At 41.9% G+C, this 23,730-nt stretch overlaps 4 protein-coding genes across 5 annotated transcripts in view; all 4 read left to right on the top strand.

Moving 5' to 3' along the window:
• LOC122746326 (zinc finger protein 665-like) overlaps nt 1–11,032 on the top strand; it is a 117,681-nt gene extending 106,649 nt beyond the window's left edge. Inside the window, exon 3 of the mRNA XM_043991850.1 lies at nt 6,295–11,032. Within this exon, the coding sequence (XP_043847785.1) occupies nt 6,295–8,861 (2,567 nt within the window). The 3' untranslated portion in view covers nt 8,862–11,032. The remainder of the gene's footprint in view (nt 1–6,294) is intronic.
• LOC122746330 (zinc finger protein 260-like) overlaps nt 1–23,730 on the top strand; it is a 266,515-nt gene that overhangs the window by 106,545 nt on the left and 136,240 nt on the right. The gene's annotated exons all lie outside the window — the stretch shown is intronic.
• The window catches only part of LOC122746331 (zinc finger protein 260-like), a 193,889-nt gene that overhangs the window by 106,560 nt on the left and 63,599 nt on the right, over nt 1–23,730 (top strand). The gene's annotated exons all lie outside the window — the stretch shown is intronic.
• LOC122746327 (zinc finger protein 850-like) overlaps nt 1–23,730 on the top strand; it is an 81,319-nt gene that overhangs the window by 12,461 nt on the left and 45,128 nt on the right. The gene's annotated exons all lie outside the window — the stretch shown is intronic.

Raw genomic sequence — 23,730 nt, 5'->3', positions numbered from 1 at the left:
TGCTTTCATAGTGGTGTTATCCATGGGGAGTTCTGTTCATTGCCCTCCTGGTCTAAAAATTCTGCAAGGCCAAGTTCCAAGATTTGGTCTATCAGCTTTTTTCAGGCTGGGAGTTTCAGCAGACCCTTTTTTGACTAGGCCACTGTTGACCTACTGGAAGGCTCAGTCCATTCAGGGAGTCTAAACTCCTGGCTCCCTTTTGGTTTAAGTTGTTGAGCTCAGTTTCTTTCAGGGTTCAGAGCCACATGGTTAGTTTGCTTGCTGAAAGTTGTTCCTAGGGCTGATGGTCATGATAGCTTCTCTCTGCCCTTGTCTGTGAACAAGCACTGGATGGTGGGCAACAGAGCTACCAGATGAAATGGCTCTTATTCCTGCACCCAGCACTTGCTCAGCCATCCCCTGGAATCTCTTTCTGGTACCACTGTCAGTCCCTGGGTGTTGGAATGCTCCCAACTGGACTCCTGGACAAATTCACCACTGCAGTGTTGGCAGACTTCTATATCCCTAAGCTGCCCTGGGATGGAGAAATGATTCACTATGACTTCTTGGTTTGGACAGTAAGAATTGAGGCTGGTGTGCGTTCTCTGTATCTTTGTTGAGGAGGTGTAGGGGGAGAGCGCTGGATTCTATTGCCTTCTTGGCTCTACCTCTCTCAGGGGCTACACAAGTACTGTGCTCTCACCACTGACTTCAGAGCTTACTTGATTTGGATTTTGCCTAAAGCTCTGGTGCTAATTGGGACTTCACCTTAAAAGCTCCCAGGCAGCTCTGTCTGCTTGACTTTGGAAGCAGACTCAACAGTGGCTCAGGTGGGGAGCGCAATACTGGACCATCCCATATGGCTTGATGTTACTCCCTGCCAAGCTGAGCTTCCATGGCCACAGATTGGGGAAGGCTTGGAATGAGCTTGGAATGAGCTCCAGAGCTGTTTGGTTCAGGCAGGGTGTGCATCATTAGTCCTAGAAGACCATAGCTAGGCTCTGTTGCTATGGGTCTAGGAGAAATTCTGGCAGGGCTGGGCTGGGCTGGACTAGGGTGCTGTACATCTCACGCAGAGAGGGCTGGATTTACTCCAGAGCCTTTGAGCTCCTGTCTTCTGCTCTTTGACCTTGATCTTGTCTATTCTAGGATGTCCATAGCACTTCTGGACTGGGGAGCTGGGGTTTGGGTTGGGGAAGGCCATTCTTTTTCAATTCCTGTTTTATCGGGGCAGGTGGGGGGAAATCTGGAGGTCGTTCTTGTTATCTCTGACCAGAGTAGTGCATCTCTAAGGCCCAGTGGAGTGTTTGTAAAGATTACAATCATCAGCATCTCATGTTGGAACAGTTCGCCACAATCCTCCTGCCCCAACAACTAACCTTTCAGGAAGAATTGTACAGAAGATGGAAGCAAGACTATGCCAGAGAATCACAAATTTCTGTAAAAATAGTGTAGGGAGTTTAACCCTCCCCGTCACCACCTTGGGAAAGATGAGTGACGTCCCAGCAGGAGCCGCACATGTCTCATACTCTCCATAATGGGACTCCACAGTCCTTGGCCTTCTGTGCCTGGGGCTGACATGTACCTGGACTTGGGAAATTTTCAACAGTTACAGCAATAAGCCATTGGAGTGGTACTCAGCCAGAAGAGCTCAGAAAGCCTGTTGGTTCTTATCCTGTTTCTCATAAAAAGGAACTGCCATGAGTCAAGCTCATGGAAAAAGCAGAAAAGAGGACTGGATTTTTATCAAATGTCTTCAGAGTGTTCACTCATCAACCAGGGGAATTCAGAGCATTTTTTGCTTACTGCAATGCCATTTTTGACCAAGAAACAGGACGTCTCAGCAGGACTGACAAAGAACTCCTCATGGTAGCCACAAGTGTCCCTACTGTATAATTGCCCGTGGTGTGCTACACAAACTATCTTCCAAAAAGGTTGTTCCAGCTGATCAGGTTGTCCTCCTTGGAAGAAGGTTGATGTCATCTCGAGAGTTAACTGTGCTAGAATTTGCTCTTGCTATTAGTTTGGCCAATGACATAACAGAAGAACATTTTTAAAAGCTGGAGTTGCAGGGTTTTGATCATGAAGATGCCTAGTCCATAGCTTCCATCTCTGCTTTCTTTTACATGTCTAACCGCATTGCTTATTTTATTGATCTAATTCCCAACAAAGAATGATCTTAAGGTCTGTAACAGCAAGTCTACCACAGAAGCAACAGAAAATGTGCATATTTATTTTATTTGTGCAAATTATGCTATGCCTATTATTAAGTTTTTTTCACTTTAGTATTTAGTTTATATATACAGTGGGAAATAAACTCATTTGCTATTCAACCTGGTAATACTGCTTTTCCTAAGTTCATCACACTTCATGGTGATTGATGAAATTTGGTGAAATTTAGCACTTGTGGAAGCATCGATAACCCATGCAGGGGCCTATCAATTTTTTATTATAAAAAATTACCTTCACTTCCAACTACCCTTTTCACTTTCCCATTTTCATAACATTACTTTATTAAAAAGATTAAGAGAGAAATATAATAGTCCAACAACCAATGCATTGACTGAGTCTGCCAATACATGCAGCATTCATCATCTATAGTCTCCAGCCACATCTGTGGAGGGAGGGAGGTACATTTTCTCAACTCCTTTTTGGGGCTAAGCTTGGACTGGCATTGCTGTCCTTGTGCATATTGTTTTACTGGTTTTGCTGTTTTCACTCATAAGTCTTCCTAGGTTTTTTTGAATGATTCATTTTGTTTCTCATGGTGCCGTCATTCATTATATTTATGTAGTTCAATATATTGAGCCATTTCCTCATCATTGTATTGGTACTCTGTTACTTTCCGTCCTTCTGAAAGGAGCATTTGGAGGAAAGAGAAGCAGAGATGAGACTCAGGGGAATTCTGGGACTACATCAATTCTACAACTACATCTGATCAGCCATTTCAGTTGAATCCTTTAAGGTTTAAGATTTTGCAGTTTTCCAATAGCTGTTTTGCTGTTAGATGGAAAATGAGTCTGTTCCAATGAAGTGAAAACATTATTTGAAGCAATTCTTTTCTGAAGTAGATTTAGGGACTCTCAAGTGAAAGGCAGGTCAGTATGAGGACACCTGCTATATTTTGACACTTATGTACTTTATGATTCCCACCCACCCCCCCTCTTTTTTTAACTTTTGGGGAGTGCCTGATAGAGAGGCATACTGGATGCCTTCTTAAAATCATGGGTGTTTAAATAGGATTTCAATCCACAAATAACTATTCTACTGCTTTAGATTTAAATGATTGTCTGAGAGGCATGGGCACTCATTTCATAGGCCAATGGGTACCTTTTTACTGAAGTAAGAGCAGAAGAAATGCAAAACTTGAAAGCAAGGTCTTGTATGGAAACACTTCTTTTTAAGATTTGTTTTTACAGGGGAATTGGTTATATTTACTTCTACTGGTTCTTCCTTACATTTGTGTAGTTCTCTTTGACTTTTTAAAGTGCTTGCCTAGCTTTTATGTGGTTGGAATTATATACAGCCTATGTAGTATTTTCTCTGTACATATCTTTTTTCAGTATTTTCTCAAATAGGCAGTAAACAAATAATAATCTACTTTGAGAGCTGAAATATATTAAAGCTTAATTTAATTTAACTGTAAAATAGGATTAACTTGAATCTGAACAACATCTCAATGATGAGAGGATTGTGTTGTGACTATCCCTTGAATATTGTACCTCATGAAATATAACCCTTTAAAGTAGGGTTAATTTAATTACACAAATAAAGTTAATTAAATTGGGGAAAATAGTATAGGGGATTCTATAGCTTAGAATAAGCTGAGGTTGGCAAGAAATAGAGCAACTTATTTGAGGGATGGGTATTTGTTTCTTTAGCTCTCTTGGGAGGAGGAATGAGGCTCAAAAGTAAGTCTAAATAAGACCTCTTTTTGGCATGGATATGATGATAAGAAATGAAAATCAAGGAAAGATAGAGCTGTTCAATTTTCATTTTCCTTCTGTTTTCTGATGACAATAATGTTTACAATGGAAATGATAGACCAGAAATGCAAACAAGGAATTGCTACCCAAGAAAAGTGAATAAAAGAATAAGAGATTGCCTAGACATGCTTGATGACTTCAAGTCACCTTACACATATGAACCACATCCTTAGGTCTTAAAAGGATCAGGAGATATCTTTACTGAGCCCCAGTCAAGGGAGGATCATTTGAAGGAACCCCAGGATGTTTAACCTGTCCATCCTCTTTATATCCTGGAAGGGCTGCCTCATAGAGAAGGAATTAGGTTTTTTTCTGTTGGCATAGAGGGCAGAATCTGGAGTAATGCATGAATTTTATAAAAGGCACATAGATGATTCCTGTCAGAGCAGATTGCCCAAGAAGTATAGCTGATCCTAAGTAGACTAGACTTCCTTGAAAGACAATGGGGTCCCCCTCCTTCTTTCAAGGTCTTCATTTCAAGGCTGGATGGTCCCATATGTGGCACTGTAGACTTTTCCTGTGTTGTCTAGATTTGATGGCAGCTGAGGTTTCTTCAGAACCCTCTGAGTCTGGCTTGAGAGCTCTTTTGCTTAAATGAGATTATATGCTCCAAAGTTACTAGTGATCTCTTCCCCCCCCCCCAGTGAGGCAATTGGGGTCAAGTGACTTGCCCAGGGTCACACAGCTAGTAAGTGTTAAGTGTCTGAGGCCGGATTTGAACTCAGGTACTCCTGACTCTAGGGCTGGTGCTCCATCCACTGCGCCACCTAGCTGCCCCACTAGTGATCTCTTGATTGACAAGTCAAATGTCTTTTTCTCAGTCCTCATTTTTCTTGAATCTCTGCAGGATTTGCCATAATTGACCTCACTCTTCTCTGTTTTTGTGACACCATTCTGTCTTGGTTTTCTTTCTACCTGGCACACCACTCATCACTTCTTTGAACCTTGTCATCAATGTCATGACAGCTTATTCAGAGCTTCCCTCAGAGTTCTGTCCTCTGCCTCTTCTTTGTCCTCTCTCTACTCTCCCCCTCAGTGCCCCTCTAAGAAAGCTAGGTTGATCACCTTGCTGTTCCATTACCTTGCTCAGTACTTCAGAGTCCATATTGCTAGAATGGCTGTTGAGCAAGAGTGAATCTCAAGAGTCCCTAAAGAGAGCACTGATCCCTGGCAACTGGCTCATGCCATATTTTCCTGGGGCCCCTTCTCTTTGGCACCCAAAGATCCAGAAGGGGTTCAGGGAAAACCAGTTCCAAGTTGCATTAGGGATAGTTCAGAGAGGGGTTACTTGGAAATTGGGGTAGAGCCTAATGATCATATAAACCCCAGAATGGTCTGAGGAAAGTGCTTTTTGCACCTCTATTAGTCACTTCATTGTTGACCCTGGGCAAGACACTCTTTGACTCATTTTATCATCTATAAAATAACATGCCATTTGATAGCTTCATCTTAGTGGCTTATGAAGATTCGATGATGCAATATATGAAAAGCACTTAACAAAATGTCCAGCCCCATAATGATGCCTCATATCATGATGATGGTTAATTAGGACCTATGGGTGCCAGTGGCAGAGAAACAGAGGAAGAGATCTTCTCTTCCAGTATCCTTTTTCAGATAAGGAAACCCAAGGCCAAAAGAGATCAAGCTACTTGCCCACCATCACACAGATAGCAAGTAAAGGCTGGGATCTGATCCCAACTTCATGAACAGTTCCCTTTTGTAACACAATGTTGCTGCCTTCTCTTAATGTCATATTAGGCTTTTAACTTTGAGTTGATTAGGAGTTGGGTCCTGACTCCAGATGGTCTCCCCTCATCCCTGCTCTCCTTCTCTTTTCTCTCCTTCCTTTGCTGTTCCCTCTTTTTTTCTTGTTCAGTCTTTTCAGTTGTGACTGACTCTTTGCGACCCTATTTGTGTTTTTCTTGGCAAAGATACCGGAGTAGGTTACCATTTCCTTTTCTAGTTCATTTTACAAATGAGGCAGACAGGATAAAGTGACTTGCTCAGGGTCACACAGCTAGTAAGTGTCTGAGGCCAAATTTGAACTCAGGAAGATGAACACCTCTCATTCCAATCCGACTAGTTGGTATTCTTCATCCTCTATAAAGACATTAGTCCCCTTCCCACCTCTTTAGATGTCTTCCTCACCAGCTCTCCTTTGCCTTTGTCCATTGGCTCCACAGATTGTCAGGCCAGGCTTGATGGCACTCATTACCATGTGGCTCTTACATCTGGGTACAATGTACATGTGCATTACCCCACCCCCTAATTTCCTTTCTCCCAGCTCTAAGAACTGGGAACATTCAAACTTTCTATCAATCTCTTTCAGACTTGGAGCCTAGGACTAAAAACAAAGAGGCAACTCCAAAGATCATAATAGGTGAAGAATCATCCTCATTGGTGAAAGTTGAAACACTCAAAGGGGCAGACTTTTGTTACTCTGCGCTTGGGGCATTTGGGGAAGGTGAGAGCCTGGAAAAGCAGCAGCCAATAAAGCAGGAGAGTGAGGTAAGAATGATTAAACGTCAGAAGATTCCAACTGGAAAGAAATTTTATAAGTGTAAAGAATGTGGCTTCAGTCATGGCTCATCCTTTGTTAACCACAAGAGGATTCACATGGGAAAAAAGCCTTATAAATATAAAGAATATGGGAAAGCCTTCCCTCGATTCTCAAGGCTCACTCAACATCAGAAGATCCATGCTAGAGTTTATAAATGTGATGAATGTGGGAAAACATTTACTCAAAATTCAGTCCTTCTTCTACATCAAAGGATGCATACTGGAGAGAAGCCATATAAGTGTGATGAATGTGGGAAAGCCTTCATTTACAATTCAAGCCGTGTTAAGCATCAGAAAATTCATACTGGAGAGAAGCCTTATAAATGTAATGTATGTGGGAAAGCCTTCATGCAGAGGTCAGATTGTGTTAGGCATCAGAAGATCCATACTAGAGAGAAGCCTTATAAATGTAATGATTGTGGGAAAGCCTTCCCTAGTTTTTCAAAGTTCACACAACATCAGAAGACCCATACTAGAGTGAAAGTTTTTAAATGTAATGAATGTGGGAAAACATATACTCAAAATTCTACCCTTGTTTTACATCAAAAAATACATACTGGAGAGAAGCCATATAAATGTGATGAATGTGGGAGAGCCTTCTTTTATAAATCAGGCTTCATCAAACATAAGAAGATTCATACTGGAGAGAAGCCTTATAAATGTAATGAATGTGGGAAAGCCTTCAGGCAGAGCTCCGATGTTGTTAGGCACCAGAGGACCCATACTGGAGAGAAGCCTTATAAATGTAATGAATGTGGGAGAGCCTTTAGTCAGAGGTCAGATGTTGTTAAACACCAGAGGATCCATAGTGGAGAGAAGCCTTATAAATGTAATGAATGTGGGAAAGCCTTTATTCGCAGCTCAAGTCTTACTGCACATCAAATGATTCATACTGGAGACAAACCTTATAAATGTAATGAATGTGGGAAAGGCTTCCCTCAATTCTCAAAGCTCACTAAACATCAGAAGATCCATACTAGAGTGAAAGTTTATAAATGTAATGAATGCGGGAAAACCTTTCCTCAAAACACAAGCCTTGTTTTACATCAACAGATTCATAAGAGAGAAAAGCCTTATAAATGTAATGAATGTGGGAAAGCCTTCTCTCAGAGGTCCCACCTAACACAACATTTGAATACACATACGGGAGAGAAACCTCATAAATGTAAAGAATGTGGGAAAGGCTTCAGTCATGGTTCAAATCTCATTAAGCACCGAAGGATTCATACTGGAGGTAAACCATATAAATGTAATGAATGTGGGAAAGCCTTCAGTCAGAGCTCAGCCCTTGTTAAGCACCAGAGGATACATACTGGAGAGAAGCCTTATACATGTAATGAATGTGGGAAAGCCTTTAGGCAGAGCTCAAATCTTATTTCACATCAAATGATTCATACTGGAGAGAAGCCTTATAAATGTAATGAATGTGGGAAAAGCTTCAGTCACATCTCAGACCTTGTTAGGCACCAAAGGATCCATACTGGAGAGAAGCCTTATAAATGTAATGAATGTGGGAAAGCCTTTAGTCAGAGTTCAGTACTTGTTAAGCACCAGAGGATACATAGTGGAGAGAAGCCTTACAAATGTAATGAATGTGGAAAAGCCTTTATTCTGAGCTCAAGTCTTATTGCCCATCAAATGATCCATACTGGAGAGAAGCCTTACAAATGTAGTGAATGTGGGAAAGGCTTCATCGAGAGTTCAGCTCTTATTGTCCATCAGAGGATCCACACTGGAGAGAAGCCGTATACATGTAATGAGTGTGGGAAAGCCTTTACTCGAAGCTTAAACTTGATTGTACATCAAATGGTTCATACTGGAGAGAAACCATATACATGTAATGAATGTGGGAAAACCTTTAGTCATGGCTCAGGCCTTGTTAAACACCAGAGGATTCATACTGGGGAGAATCCTTATAAGTGTAATGTATGTGGGAAAGCCTTTAAACAGAGCTCAAACCTCATTCGACATCAGAAAATCCATACTGGAGAGAAGCCTTATAAATGTAAAGAATGTGAGAAAGCCTTTACTCAGAGATTTCACTTAAAAAAACATCTGAATACGCATACTGGAGAGAAGCCTTATAAATGTAAGGAATGTGGGAAAGGCTTCAATCATGATTCAAACCTTATTAAGCATCGTAAAGTCCATTCTGGAGGAAAACCATATAAATGTAATGAATGTGGGAAAACATTCAAAAAGTTCTCAAGTGTTTTCAAGCATCAGAGTATTCACACTAAAGAGAAGTCTTATAAATGTAAGGTATGTGGGAAAGCATTTACTCAGAAGTCAGTACTTATTAAACATCAGAAGACTCATGTTGAAGAAACACATTAGCAGCATAATGAGATCCTTTATTCCAAGATCCTAATGTATATCCTAGGATGCATAATGGAGAAAAGACTATATGTAATCAATGTGGGAAACTTTTAGTTAGTGTTTCCAACTTAATGGATACCAGATGATTCATACTTCATAGGACTCTTAGAAAGAAAAGAAAGTGGTAAAGTTTTCATTCATGGTTCCAGACCTTGTTAAAAACGAGATGATTAATACTGCTGCAAAGCCTTATAATGAATATGGGACCTGAGAATTCATACTCAAGAATAGTCTTATAAGAGCCAAGAACCACGGGGTAGAATTCAAGAACTCCTCACACTTTGTTAACCATCTAGTTCATACTGAAAAAAGCTCGGTGATGTGAGCTAACATTTCTCTATGGCCTTTAAGGTCGACAATGAGCTTTCTATAGCTAGCTTATCTCATTTGGTCCTTACAACCACCTTGTAAGGGAGGTAGGTGGTAGTATTATTGCCACTTTCCAGATGAGGAAGCTGAATGACTTGCCTACAGTCACACAGCAAGTGTCTGGGGCCATATTTGAACTCAAGTCCAAGTCCAGCACTCCATCCATTAGTCCAAATATAATGAGTATAGGAATTTTAAGTTTAATGAGTATAGGAAGGTATTATGTGACAGGTCAGTCCAGTCTAATAAATTGTCATGAATGAATGAATGGCAAATATATTAAGAGCTCAGGGGGCTCAAGGTTGACACTTCATCATTTCCTACCTGGCTATAGGACTTCATCATGCTTTCACCAGTACTCTCCTTCCTCTATTTCCTGTATATTAGCTTCTTTGTATAGTTTGTCTTCTCTCATTAGATTGTGAGCTCCTTGAAGCAGGGACTTTTTTTTTTTTTGGCCTTTCTTTGTATCTTAAATGTTTAGCACAATGCCTGGTACATAGTAGCTGCCTAATAAATGTTTATTAATGTGGCTTAAGTCCCAATGGATCCCTAATGCTAAACTGTCTCAAACAGGTCATTGAGCACAATCTTTAAATATAATCTCAACATGTTAGTGTCTGGGCAATGAGAGGAGTTGTGCAGGGTTTACCTGGTGGCCCTTGAGATCACTATCAGTCCCCCAAACAAAACCTGATGGCAATTTAATACACAAGACATTACACATATGTCTAGAATTGCTGAATGAATCTCTTACAGAGGATCTGCCTATTAACCCAACTCATTTACTTATCCATAGCATGGAAAAGATATATTCAATGAAGATATATTTATTGAGGATCCCAAATTGATGTAGTAATTTACTTCATCTCCGTAGAAAGGTGGCTTACTCTGAGTGAATAAATGTCATCTAATAGGCCTATATCCCAAAGAAATAAAGGAAAGAGAAAGGAAACCTTGATGTACCAACTTGTTTATATTATTTCTTTTTGTGGTGGGACAAATTAGAAACTGAGTGTCTTCCTTTTGGAGAATGGCTAAACAAATTGCAATATGTGAATGTAAGTAGTATTGTTGTGCCATGAAAAATGATGAAATGGAATCTTATATGACTGAGGTAGAAGAAAGTAAATGGAGCTTGGAGAATGCTTTTACAATGATACTATCATTCTGAAAAACAACTTTGATAGACTTTCAGACTGATCAATGATGATCAACCACCAGTCCAGAAGAAAGAAGAGGAAATATACCATTCAGCTCTTGGCATAGAGGTGGTGATGAACTTATAATTCAGAAAGAGACCTACATTTTGTTTTTTTCATGTGGCCAATGTGTAAATTGATTTTACCCATGTACTTAGCTGTCTATTGAGGACTTTATTTTCTGTATTGTATTTAATTTGCTTGACTGGATGGGGGGGAGGGGTGCAGAATGGAGGTGGTGGGAGGGATGAATTTTTAAAAAAGGATGTTTGTGCTCTAATGTGCAACACTTATTTCAATACAATTTATTGCCCCACAGTGGTATTGCTCTGAATTAAATTCAGGCAATGAACCACACTGCCAAAGAGGGCATCCTTTATCTTGTTACTTTAAAAAATGTATTTCAGTCACCTGTCTTTATGGGGTAGCACTGCTAATGATATGAATTGGAAAGATTTATTGAAAAAAAGCGAAAAGCAGGAGCATTTAAAATGGACAAATTTGTATTTTGAAATCATTGTATTTGCAAGATATATGATGCATAATAAAATTAAAAGATATGGCAAAAATATCACAGTAAACTTTTTTTTTAAGCACCTATGTGCTGGGCACTGTGCTGAGTTCTGGGGATACAAAAAGAAGTATTAGTCCTTGTCTTCAAGGAGTTTATAATCTAATTTAGATTTTACAATCAAAATAAAGTTAAAGCCAATCTTGATGGGACACAACTACAATCCCTGCTCTTGGGGCAAGCTGGCTCATCAGATGTCTTTACATGCAGTCCAACACAAACAGGGGGAGCCCTTCTGAGCAGAGGGCTTCCTAAAGAGGGATAACCTGGTCTAGGTTGGCAAAATGGAGCAAGTTCAGACTTTGTTGTCAATTAAGATTCAGATCTGGCCCACAAGTGGCTATTGTCCTTTCAGCCTGAAGGAGACAGGAAGACCTAGTCTGAAAACAAATAAACAAATTAAGATGAAAAACAAAATACAAATAGAAATGTAAAAGAACATTCTGATGAAACTCCTGAGTTTGAATACTATCTCTCACATCTGTGGCCTTAGGCAAATCTCTTTACCTCTCTCATGCTCAATTTTCTCATCTATAGAGTGGGGCTGTTAGACTAGGCTGCTTCTGCAGGCCCAACTCTAAACCTTGACTCTCAGCCATGCCTGGTCCCCCTGGTGGTCTGCCAGTCAAACCTCAAGAAGAAACGAGTTACTGGACACTACCAGGAAGCCAACTCAATAGCCTTTGTCTTAGTCCCCAGAGACAGTCAAGTCCCAAGGACAGTTTCCATACCTCTTAAGTCAAAGCCCACATTGCAGGGATGATGGTCAATGTTTCTTTGATCATATCCTCTCTATAGGTTCTCTATCCCACTTACCGTAGCAGATGTTACAACCTTTTTTCTGTTCTAGCAACCCATAGCAACTCCTCTCCAACTTCTCTCAGGTAAGAACTTTTTTGGAAGGTGCTGGTAAGTAAGTTTAACAACCAGCTCTCCATGAAAAAGAAAAATAGGCGGGATACACTTTTAAGTTCTAACTACATTATTAACATTTTCTCTATCACTGTAGGTCCAGACAGTCAACAAAATAATCGGTCAAACCCTGATATGTGGTATGGCTGATTTCTGAGGTGTAGATGAGCACACTGAAAATTTAACAATTGACTTTTGCTAGCTGGTTTGAGCTGGCTCTAACATCCATGACCTTGTCTCATACTCCATCGAAAACACTGGAACCATTTGCAAGACCATCCTCTTTCCCCCTTCTTCCCATCCGCCATGCCATTGACATCATCACTACCTACTTTTCTCTTGTCTCTAATGAAGAAGAGACTCTTTTCCTTGGCATGGAAAAACCCTGTGCATGCAGCCTTGATTCCATTGCCTCCTGTCTTTCCCAGTCTGTTATTGATATCACTATCATCCCCTTCTCCCTCATATCTTCAGTTTCTGGCTTCTTCCCTGATGGTTACATACATACCCATATCTTCTCCATCGTTAAAACCAGCCTCACTTGAACCTTCCATCCCAGCTAGCTCTCCCTATATCTGTTTTGGTCCTCTCCGGTAAACTTGTAGAATAATTCTTCCATTCTTAGAACCTCCACTTCCTCTCCTCCCCATCTTTCCCAGACTTCTGACTCCATCATTGAACTGACATAGTCTCAAACGATGTCTCAAACTGCCAAGCCTTCCTTTTCCAGTATGCCTTCTCTGCAATATAGGACACTGTTAACTACCTTCCCTGAGACACTCTCCCCTCTCTAGGTTTTCAAGTATCTGTTCTCTTCTTCTCCTCTTGCCTTTTCCCTGCTGCAACTCAGTCTCCCTTGCTGCATCTTCATTCAAGTTGTGCCCACTAACTGTGGATGTCCCCCAACACTCTGTCCTAAGAAGTATTCTCTCCTGCCTCTGGACTAAATAACTGTGTGATCTTATCAGCTCCTATGGATTCAATGATGCTCTTTAGGCAGATGCTTCCCAGATCTCTGTGTGCAACTTTAGTCTGTGTCCTCACATTTATTGGACGTTTCAAACTGGATGTTGGTAAACAAACTGTGTGCCAGGCACTGTGCCAAATACTGGGAATCCGTAGAAAGGCAAAACCCATCCCTGACCACAAGCAGCTTACCATCTAATGGGGCAGACATTGTGCAAGGAATTACTGAAGAATAACTGGGGAGGTAATCTCAGAAGAGAGATACTAGCCTGAAGAGGGACCAGGAAAAACTTTTTGCAGAAGGTGGGATTGGAGGAAGCCAAGAGCTGGAGACAAGGAGAGAGAGCATTTCGGGGTGGGGGACACCTTGTGAACACTCACCACTTGGGGAGATTATGTGTCTTGTGTGAGGATTATTATGGAGGCCCATAATCCTGGTTGGTAGAGTTTGTAGAGGGAGTAAAATGTAAGAAGACTGGAAAGCTAGGAAGAGGCCAGCTGATGAAGGGCTTTAAAAGCTAAGCAGAAGGGGCAGCTAGGTGGCACAGTGGATAGAGCACTGGCCCTGGAGTCAGGAGGACCTGAGTTCAAATCCGGCCTCAGACACTTAACACTTACTAGCTGTGTGACCCTGGGCAAGTCACTTAACTCCAATTGCCTCACCAAAAAAAAAAAAAAAGCTAAGCAGAGAATTTGATCAGATTCTTTTCTTTTTTTAAAGTGAGGCAATTGACCCCCTTTGCAGTTTTCTTGGCAAAGGACTGGAGGGGTTTGCCATTTCCTTCTCCAGCTCATTTACATATGAGGAAACTATTGTGCCATCTAGCTGCCTCAGAAGAAGGTTAGGGCTGAATAAATAAAAATTAGATTCATTGGCACAGGGATAATAAATGTATTAATGGAACCCAGCATGGAATTCAGTGGACCAATCAGGACTGATCATCCCACATAAAAAGGCAAAGGGTGGAGGATAGAGCCCAGTCTTGGTACAAAGCCCCAATTCAAAACCTAAAGCTGCTAGTAAAAAATAACCACAAGTATCAGTGATTACAAATCCAATTCCATAAAAACTACAATCAGGGACTCCAAAGAAAATCCCCGACTAGAAAGGACCAAACAGAAACCAATGATTCCACGAGACACTAAGAAAATCTTAGAACAAAATTAAAAAACAAATAAACCTTCAGTAATAGGAGAAAATGTAAGATAGGATATCAAAAGCACCTGATTTGGAAATTAGGTAAAGGAGAGCTCGTTTAAGTCGCTGGATTCCCTGAAAATGAAGAAGCCTGGGCAGTATGTTTAAGAACTCACTTGTAAAAACTGGCCAGGTCTTTTTGAGAGGGCAGAAAGACCAAAGAAGGAATTCACCAATTGACTTCTGAAAGAAAGCAAAAAAGAAGAAGGTATGTGGTAAGCCTTCTTGTCTTATACTAGTGTCAACACATCACCTGTTGCACTGAGACCAAGCAAGTTTTAGTTGGCACGACTCCACAAATGATCTTCAGTAGCCAAGGATATTGTGCCAAATCCTGAGTCATGGAAATGGGTAAATTTTCTTCATCCTCTTAGCACTGGGCACCGGATCTGGGGGCCTGGCCCTGGAAGAGAAGCTTAGTTGGTTGCTCCTAGCCACTGGAGGCGCTCTGTAAAACCCATGGCTTTCAGACTCCCAATAGGCTGAAAGCAATGTTTGGTGGGTTTTGTTTTTGGGTTTTTTTTCGGGGCAATTGGGATTAAGTGACTTGCCCAGGGTTACACAGCTAGTAAGTGTTAGGTCTGAGGCCGGGTTTGAACTCAGGTCCTCCTGAATCCAGGGCCATTGCTCTATCCACTGCGCCACCTATCTGCCCCGAATTTTTGGTGTTTAAAAAAAAAAAAGTTTTGTGGCTTGTTTTAGTGTCTTCCAACGTGTTCCATGTTAAGAGGTATAAAGCTAAGGGATTGGCTGACCTTACAGTCAGTGGATCTTCCATAATAAAGAGGTATGTGACGAAGAGGTGATGCTCCTCAGAAGTGCTTAAATATTCAAAAGTGTGTCCTTTGCTTCTTCAGAGAGTTAAGTTTAAATTGTTTGGTAAATGGGACCACTGACTTTGAGTAGTTGGAAAATGCTAACAAAAAGCATAGTTTGGGCACAATAAAAGTTCTACAAGGACGTGAATATTTGGAAAGGATCTAAAATGCGAGGCAGATTATTGAAATGATTACTTTGGTGAGCTGTAGAAATTTGAATCTTATTGCTGGAGCCTATTCAATTGACCTTCGTCTTGTCTTTGCAATTTTTAAGCTTATATCACCTGCTGTTTGATTGGGCATTTGGTGGTAACCTCCTTGAGGACAGGGACTATCTTTTGCCTCTTTCTGAATCCTGGGCACTAAGCATAATGCCTGGCAGTGCTTAATGCATGTTTAGTGATTGAATAGGCTGTATAGCTCCAGTCAGTTGTGTGCAGACCCTTTCCCAGGGACATGAGGCGATATTCCCTCACTGAATGAATGTAAACTAGTTCTTTGGGAACTGGTAAAGGAAGACAAAAAGTTTGGGCAGAAAATTTAGGCCATGAAGCATCTTGAGCATATCAGGTATGAAGCCTGATAAACAAAGGGATTTTTCAAAAGTCCAATTCATGGCCATGCTGGGAATGGCCAGGAAATTATGAAAAAGGAAACTAGACTGGCTCCTTAGCCAAGATCTTTTTCATCCATTTTTTAGCTAGAACTTTTTTTTTTTTAAGTCATTAAATTGGTTTGATTCTTCATAGCCCCATCTCTTGGTTTTTTTGTTTGTTTTGGTTTGGTTTTTTTGTGAGGCAATGGGGGTTAAGTGACTTGCCACGGGTCACACAGCTAGTAAATGTTAAGTGTCTGAGGTCGGATTTGAACGCAGGTCCTCCTGAATCCAGGGCTGGTGCTCTATCCACTGCACCACCTAGCTGCCCCCCCCCCCAAATTAATTAAAAAAAATTTTTTGTGGGGCAGTGAGGGTGAAGTGACTTGCCCAAGGTCACACAGCTAGTGTCAAGTGTCTGAGGCTGGATTTGAACTCAGGCCCTCCTGAATCCAAGGCTGGTGCAGTGGATAACACTGTACCACCTAGCTTCCCCTAGCCCCATCTCTTGACAGAGATAATAGACTGGTTTACCATTTCCGTCTCCAGATAATTTGACAGATGGGGAAACTGACACAAACAGGGTGAAGTGACTTGCCCAGGGTCACAGGTCACACAGCTAGGAAATATCTGAGACCAGATTTGACCTCTGGTCTGAAAACCCCACTGATCTTCTAGGAGTGGTTGAGTGATTTGGTTACTTAGTTCTTTCTTTTTTTCTTTTTTTTTTTGCTGGGCAATGAGGGTTAAGTGACTTGCCCAGGGTCACATAGCTAGTAAGTGTCAAGTGTCTGATGCCGGATTTGAACTCATGTCCTTCTGAATCCAGGGCCGGTGCTTTATCCACTGCGCCACCTAGCTGCCCCAGTTACTTAGTTCTTGAATGTTAAAGTGTCTATATTTTAAGAATCTTTTCCTTGTTCAAGATTCTTATAAATATGACCCAGGTGAGGCTAAGTGGATAGAGCTCTTGGGCTGGAGTTTGGAAGACCTAAGTACAAATCTTGTCTCAGATACTTCCTAGCTGTGTGACCCTGGGCAAGTCACTTAACTTCTGTTTGCCTCAATTTCTTCGATTGTAAAATGGGAGGATAATAACACCAAGCAGGGTTGTCGTAAGGATTGAATGAGATAATATTTGTGAAGGAATGTGGTGCCTGGCACACTTATTCCCTTCTCACTTTTCTCACTCTTCACCTCCATCCCCATCCCTATTGTCTTGAGGCAGAGGCAAGTTGGAGTACATGGAGGACTATAAAAGTTTAGAACTTTTCTACCTCCTTCCAAACTAGAAAATTAAGGTAATAATATCTGGTCCCTAAAAACAGTACAGTATTAGAGATTGGTAGGAGGGTATTGGCACCATTTAGAAAAGATCCTTGCCTACACTGGGAGAATATTCCGTGTGTGTGTGGTGTGTGTGTGTGTGTGTGTGTGTGTGTGTGTGTGTGTGTGTGTGTGTGTGTGTGAGAGAGAGAGAGAGAGAGAGAGAGAGAGAGAGAGAGAGAGAGAGAGAGAGAGATTTAAATAATACTTTTATGGCCAAGAATGAATTAATAAATTTTTTCTTTTAAAAGTTTTTTTTTAATTGATCTAGAAACCTATCGTGTAGATATGCACTAAGAATAGTGCACCCAGAGACAAATTTACCAACCCCACCCTACCCTTAGTCTGCTACTGTCTTATCTCCTTTTGAATTTTCTTTTACCAGGTTCAAAGGCAGTTTAGTTTATATACTCTGGAATGTCTCCAGAAATGATCAATCATGCATTAATAAATTGTCTTACCAACTCCACTCACCCTCCCTGTTGATTTTTTGTTTTTTGTTTTTGTTTTTATTTTTAGTGAGGCAATTGGGGTTAAGTGACTTGCCCAGGGTCACACAGCTAGTAAGTGTGTTATGTGTCTGAGGCCGGATTTGAACTCAGGTACTCCTGACTCCAGGGCCGGTGCTCTATCCACTGCGCCACCTAGCTGCCCCATCCTCCCTGTTGATTTTTAAAAATAATAATAATAAACATTTTTATTTAAAGTTTTAAGTTCCACATTCTGTCCCTCCTTGCCTACCACCTCTCTGTTCCAGTAAGCAGTCAGATATAGGTTATTTATTATATGTGTTACCATATTAGTAATTTTGTGCAAAAAACCTCAAATAAAAGGAAAAAATGGAAGATGAGAGAATATTCTAAAGAGAGAGTAGATGAATAAAGATCTAGGATGAATTCTTTAATTCCTCCCCACTGGAATCACACAAAGAAGCTGCCAATCTTCTGGGGGGAAGTGTGTGGTCTCATCTCCAGTGTAGATGAACCACACCTGGGTGGGGAAGGTCAAACAAGCTGGAGAACCAGTGCTTGGGGAAGGAGTTCAGCCTCAACCAAGAGAGGGGACATTTTTCCAGTCTTGGAAAGAAGCAGCCCTGTCTGTAAGGTGAGGTTCAGTGGCCTGAGGAACCTGATGGAAAATACTAGGAGCCCTGGAAGTGATGGTGAGTCCTTTTTAAGGAAATTAACTTTTTATCATGGGATTTATTTCAAGTCAAGTCAATTGACTTGTTGAGTTTATCTATATTAAGTCTTACCTGTGGTCTGGAGACTGGGATCTCCCTGGGTCAGTGGCCTAACCTTTTCAATTCCTTTGCCCACAATAGGGAATTAATTCTGCCTTTGGGAGGGGCTTAGACACAAAATCTCTCTGAGCACTAACCTTAGTCCAAAGCTGGAAAGGCCTTTGTAGGACATTTCCCATCAGGGCAGCCCCTCTGCTTGTCCTCACTAGGGACTGGCCACTGAGTCTCTTGGGCCCATCTCCTGCTGGCCTTCTCTGTCCCAGCCACTGCTCTCTCAGGGTTCAGATCTGATCCCCTCCATTGTTTTCCTAAGTCCCCCTCTCTTGCTTAGTGTTCTCCGGAGAAAACTCCCAGGACCCCAGGAAAAACTACATGTTATTTTCTTTTTTTGTTTGTTTTTGGCGGGGCAATGGGGGTTAAGTGACTTGCCCAGGGTCACACAGCTAGTAAGTGTCAAGTGTGTGAGGTCAGATTTGAACTCAGGTCCTCCTGAATCCAGGGCCGGTGCTTTATCCACTGCGCCACCTAGCTGCCCCTACGTGTTATTTTCAAACCTGATATACTAATGGATTTTTCCATTAGGTCCATTCCCTTCTGCACTTAAAAAACCCAAAACTTCAGTGAGGCATTTTCCTTTTCCTTTTTTGTCTGTCAGTTATTCAGCTGTGTCCTCCCCACTGTTTCCAGGAGACTGTCCTCCTCTTTTATGCTCATGCTGGCCCCCTTTTCTTTCCTTCTGTTTCCTGCAGATAGGCCTTAAGTTCCCTCCTCAGAAAACCTCACACAGGCCTCTCCTCCTATTGATCTCTTCCCTTTTTTAGACAGACTCCTTGCAAAAGTCATCTACACTTGTAACTACCCATCCTCTCCTTTCATTCCCTTCTGGAAATCCCCCAAGATCAACAGGAGACACAGTTGCTACAAAGTAGGAAACATGGTGGCCAAGATTCTCAGAAATCCAAGGAAAGGGGTCCTGCAGGCAAACCTAGGCATAACTGTGTAAAGTTGGAACAGTTCAGAAGAAGACCTCAAGTCTTACCACAGGAAATGAACTGACTCCATAGTTGTCAGTGAGCAGATAGTGAAAGAAGCTATTCTGGGGCTTCATAAAGTGGGGCCCAGCTTCCAAAATAGGAAAGTGACCATCCCCCATGTTCCCTGTCCTTGTCAGACCTCATCTATATATTTTGTGCCGTTCTGGGTTCCATGGCATAAGTGATATACTGTAAACTCCAGGATAGGCAGCTCCATGGCACAGTGGGTAGAGTGCTGGGCCCGGAGGCAGAAAGACCGGAGTTCAAATCTAACCTTAGACATCATAACAGCTAGCATTCATATTGCACCTTAAGGTTTGCAAAGCACTTTACTTGGGTTACATCATTTGGACCTTACAAGAGCCCTGTGAGGTGAGGATCTTGCCCAGAGTCACAAAGGTACTAGGTGTTTGCTGCAGTGGGATTTGAATTCAGGTCTTCCTGACTCCCAAGTTCTGGGCTATATGTATTGTGCCTCCCACCTGCTTGCTGTGGCGAGTAACCCTGGGCAAAGTCACTTGACTTCTCTTGGCCTCACTTTCCTCCTCTGTAAAGTAGAAATAACAATAGAACCCGCCTTCCAGAGGATGAAATGAGATAAGAGCTGCAAAGGGTCTTGCAAACAAGAAAGGACCAGGTTGTTTTATGCTATAAGAGGACCATGGGGTGTTGAAGAGCCTTGAGTCCCAGTCTAATGAGGTTCATCTGAAGGAACGAGGGATGTGCAGTCTAGGGAAAATACCTAGGAAGAAATGGTTGTCCTTATGTGCTCAGAGGACTGTCTTATAGAAGAAGTCCGTTCCATTCTGCGGGACCCCAGAGGACAGAACCTAGAGAAATGCATGGCAGTGCCAATTTCTCAACAGTTATTGCTGGTCCTAGTAGAATGGACTGCCTCCAGAGGGCTTGGGATCCCCTTCCTTAGAGGTCTCCATTTAAAGGCTGGATGACCACCCATTGGATATTTGGCAGTGTAGACTCCTTTCCCGTATGGGCTGGATTTGGATGGCATCTGGAGTCCCTTCTAAACTCGGTGCATTCTGGCTTGGGAGGTTTTTGCACAAGTGCGACTATACCCTCCACAGTTACCCATGAACTCTTACCTGACAACTCTAATGGCTTTTTCTTATTCCTTGTTCTTCACTTCTCTACAAGATTGTGTGTGGTTGACTTCACTATCCTCTCAGATGGGTTTTCCGCTGCCCATTTTTGTGACATGGTTCTCCTCAGTCTCTTTAACTGAAGTTTCCCCTAAGCCATCACTCAGTGTTCTGTCCTCTGCCCTCTTCTCCCTCTGTACTCCCTCTCCTGGCCCCCAGAACACTAGCTTGGTCACCTTGGTGTTTCATCACCCTGCCTGCTCAGTGGGTTAGAGTAAAACTTCTTTTGTTTGTTTTGTTTTTGTTTTTGTTTTTTTGCAGGGCAGTGAGGGTTAAGTGACTTGCTCAGGGTCACATCCTCCCTGCACACCTTACAGTCCCCCTCCCACTTCTTTAGATGCTTTCTCACTAGCCATCCTTTACATTGGCTCTAAAGGTCATCAGGTCATATTTGATGGGCCAGTGTCATGTGACTCCTGCAGCCAGGCACCATGTACACTTGCTTCACTGCATTCCCATCTTCCTTTCCCCCAGTTCTGAGAACTTTGAACATTCACACTTTCCATTAGTCGCTTTCTGACTTGGAACCTGGGACTGAAAACGGAGCAGAATCTCCTAAGGAGATCATTATAGAGGAAGAATCATCCCCCTCAGGGAAAGTTGAAAGCAGGTTTTCCTGCTCAGTGTTTCAGCCCTTTATTCATGGATCACACCTTGTTTACCACCTGAGCAATCAGATTGGAGAGAAAACTTATAAGTAGAATGTGGGGAATCCTTTGATCAGAGCTGAAATCGTTACATATCCAACAATTCATTCTGGAGAGAAGCACCAGAGGAGTGCTTCTGGAGAGGAAACTTTTTTTTTGGTGGGGAAATGGGGGTTAAGTGACTTGCCCAGGGTCACACAGCTAGTAAGTGTCAAGTGTCTGAGGCCGGATTTGAACTCAGGTCCTCCTGAATCCAGGGCCGGTGCTTTATCCACTGCGCCACCTAGTTGCCCCCGAAACTTTTAAATATAAGGAATGTGGGGAAGCCGTTCCCCATTGCCCAAAGCTCACTGAACATCAGAAATCAGAAGATCCATATTAGAGTGAAACTTGATAAATGTTATGAGTGTGGGGAAGATTTCAACCTCACTGTACACCAGATGATTCATACTGAAGACAGGCCTCATAAGGGTAATGAATGTGGGAAAGCCTTCACTCAAAGCTCAAACCTTGTTCTGTCTCAGACTGTTCATAATATAAAGAAACCATATAAATATGGTGAATGTGGAAAAGCCTTCATTATCAGATGTCCTAGATCATAAAGACAGCTGAAATGGCTTTATCTCTGCTGCATCATTTTGGCTTTTGAGAGGCCTAAGAGCTCGTGGGAGTCAGAGAAAATGTCTAGTTCTCTATCTTGTTGTGCATATGACCGGGAAATATATGTATCTTCTTCTATAGGATCATATTGGCCTTTTTAAGTTTACTTTTCCCACATTCATATATAAGGTTTCTCTCCAGAATATGTCCTCTGATGTATGAGCAGGTAGAACTTTCAATCGAATGCTTACCATTTCTTATGACTTGTACAAGGCTTCTCTCTCGCATGAATTCCTCCGGTGCTTTACAAATTACGAGCTCTGAATGAAGGCTTTCTCGCACTGATTACATTTATCAGGCTTCTCTCTTTTATTAATACTTTGATGTTCAATAAGGCTTGAATTGAGAGTGAATCCTTGCCTGTATTCACTCCTATTTATAAGACTTTCCCAAAGTATGGATTTCCTGGTGTGTAGTAAGCTTTGAGCATTGACTCCAGACTTTCCCATATCCTTTATATATACATTTTGCTTCCATTTTGAATTTCTAATGTTTACTCATTTCTCTCACTTCATTCTCCTGCTTTACTGGCTGACTCATTTTCTGGCTCTCACTTTTCCCATATTCCCCCAAAATGGCATAACAAAGGACAGCTCCTTTTTGTGTGTGTGTGGCTGGGGGTGGGGGGGTGGTAATTGGGGTTAAGTCATTTGCCCAAGGTCACACAGCCTAGTAAGTGTTAAGTGTCTGAGGCCAGATTTGAACTCGGGTCCTCCTGACTCCAGGGCCAGTGCTCTATCCACTGCGCCATCTAGCTGCCCCTGGACAGCTCCTTTTTGTCTCAATTTGGACACCGTGAGATGATTCTTCTCCAGGATGTTCTCTGGTGGAGTTGATTCTGTGATCTCAGTACTGGTCTGTAAGTCACTAACAGAATATATGAATATGTCCCATTTAATGAACCTTGAGAGATGAACTGGAGATGAGCCAATGTGACTGAAAAGGATTCTGAGAGAGCACTCTCAGATATGGCCTGGCTCTGGACACGGTAGTCAAGGAAGGGAGGGGAGTGAGGAGGGGTATGTAAGGGGTCGGCAGTGGAGCACTGTCTCTAACTCAGGCAAAGAGGGTGAGTGAAATCATCTGGGGATACTGGAATAACAGATCAGAAGAAGATCACATCCCTGATGTTTGATTCTTGACTGGTAACAGAATTGATAGATGACAAAGGAGGTGCAGAGAATAGAATTTAAGTCGCTGGAAGAAATGTCCAGTCATGCAGGAAGAGAAGAGTGGATCATTGGAGCACTTTTTCCCCCCAAGTGCCTTTGTTTTTTTTTTTTTTCATGAGTATTCTATTATTTTCCAGTTACATGTAAAGATTGTTTTCAACATTTGTTTTCATAGGAATTTTAGTTCCAAATTTTTCTCCCACTCTCCCCAAGATAGAAAGCAATCTGATATAGGTTAGATATGTACAATCACTTTAAGCTGGAGCACTTTTTTGTTTGTTTTTTGTTTGTTTTGTTTTGTTTTTGTTTTGTGAGGCAATTGGGGTTAAGTGACTTGCCCAGGGTCCCACAGCTAGTAAATGTTAAGTGTCTTAGGTCGAATTTGAACTCAGGTCCTCTCGAATCCAGGGCCGGTGCTCTATCCATTATTTGACACTAGCGGTGTGACCCTGGGCAACTCACTTAACCCTCATTGCCCCCCCACCCCCCCAAAAAACCCAACAACCAACCATTCCCTAGAATAACAGTATTTAAGAAAGCAGAAATATGTCATCTTAGCATGGTACCACTTCTCTCTGAGGACTCAAGAGAGTGATGACCTCTGTCCCCAACCTCCTACTTACCCTCCTGAAATTAAAGGATTAAATTAAATAAAAATTAAAGTCTCCTTAGAGAAGGTGAGGAGGAGAAGAGGCTAGAGATGTCTGTCCTACCTTCCTTTGAGCCACATGACAACCCCGTGCTACCCACAGCCCTTGCTCTATTTTCTTTTCTTTTCTTTTTTTGGATGAGGCAGTTGGGGTTAAGTGACTTGCCTAGGGTCACACAGCTAGTAATTGTTAAGTGTCTGAGGCTGGACTTGAACTCAGGTCCTCTTGAATCCAGGGCTGGTGCTTTATCCACTGCGCCACCTAGCTGCCCCCCTTGCTCTGTTTTCTTTTCTTTTCTTTTCTT

This window comes from Dromiciops gliroides, chromosome 3 (genome assembly GCF_019393635.1).
Source record: "Dromiciops gliroides isolate mDroGli1 chromosome 3, mDroGli1.pri, whole genome shotgun sequence".
NCBI lineage: Eukaryota > Metazoa > Chordata > Mammalia > Microbiotheria > Microbiotheriidae > Dromiciops > Dromiciops gliroides.
This window is presented reverse-complemented; position numbering and strand designations above follow the sequence as displayed.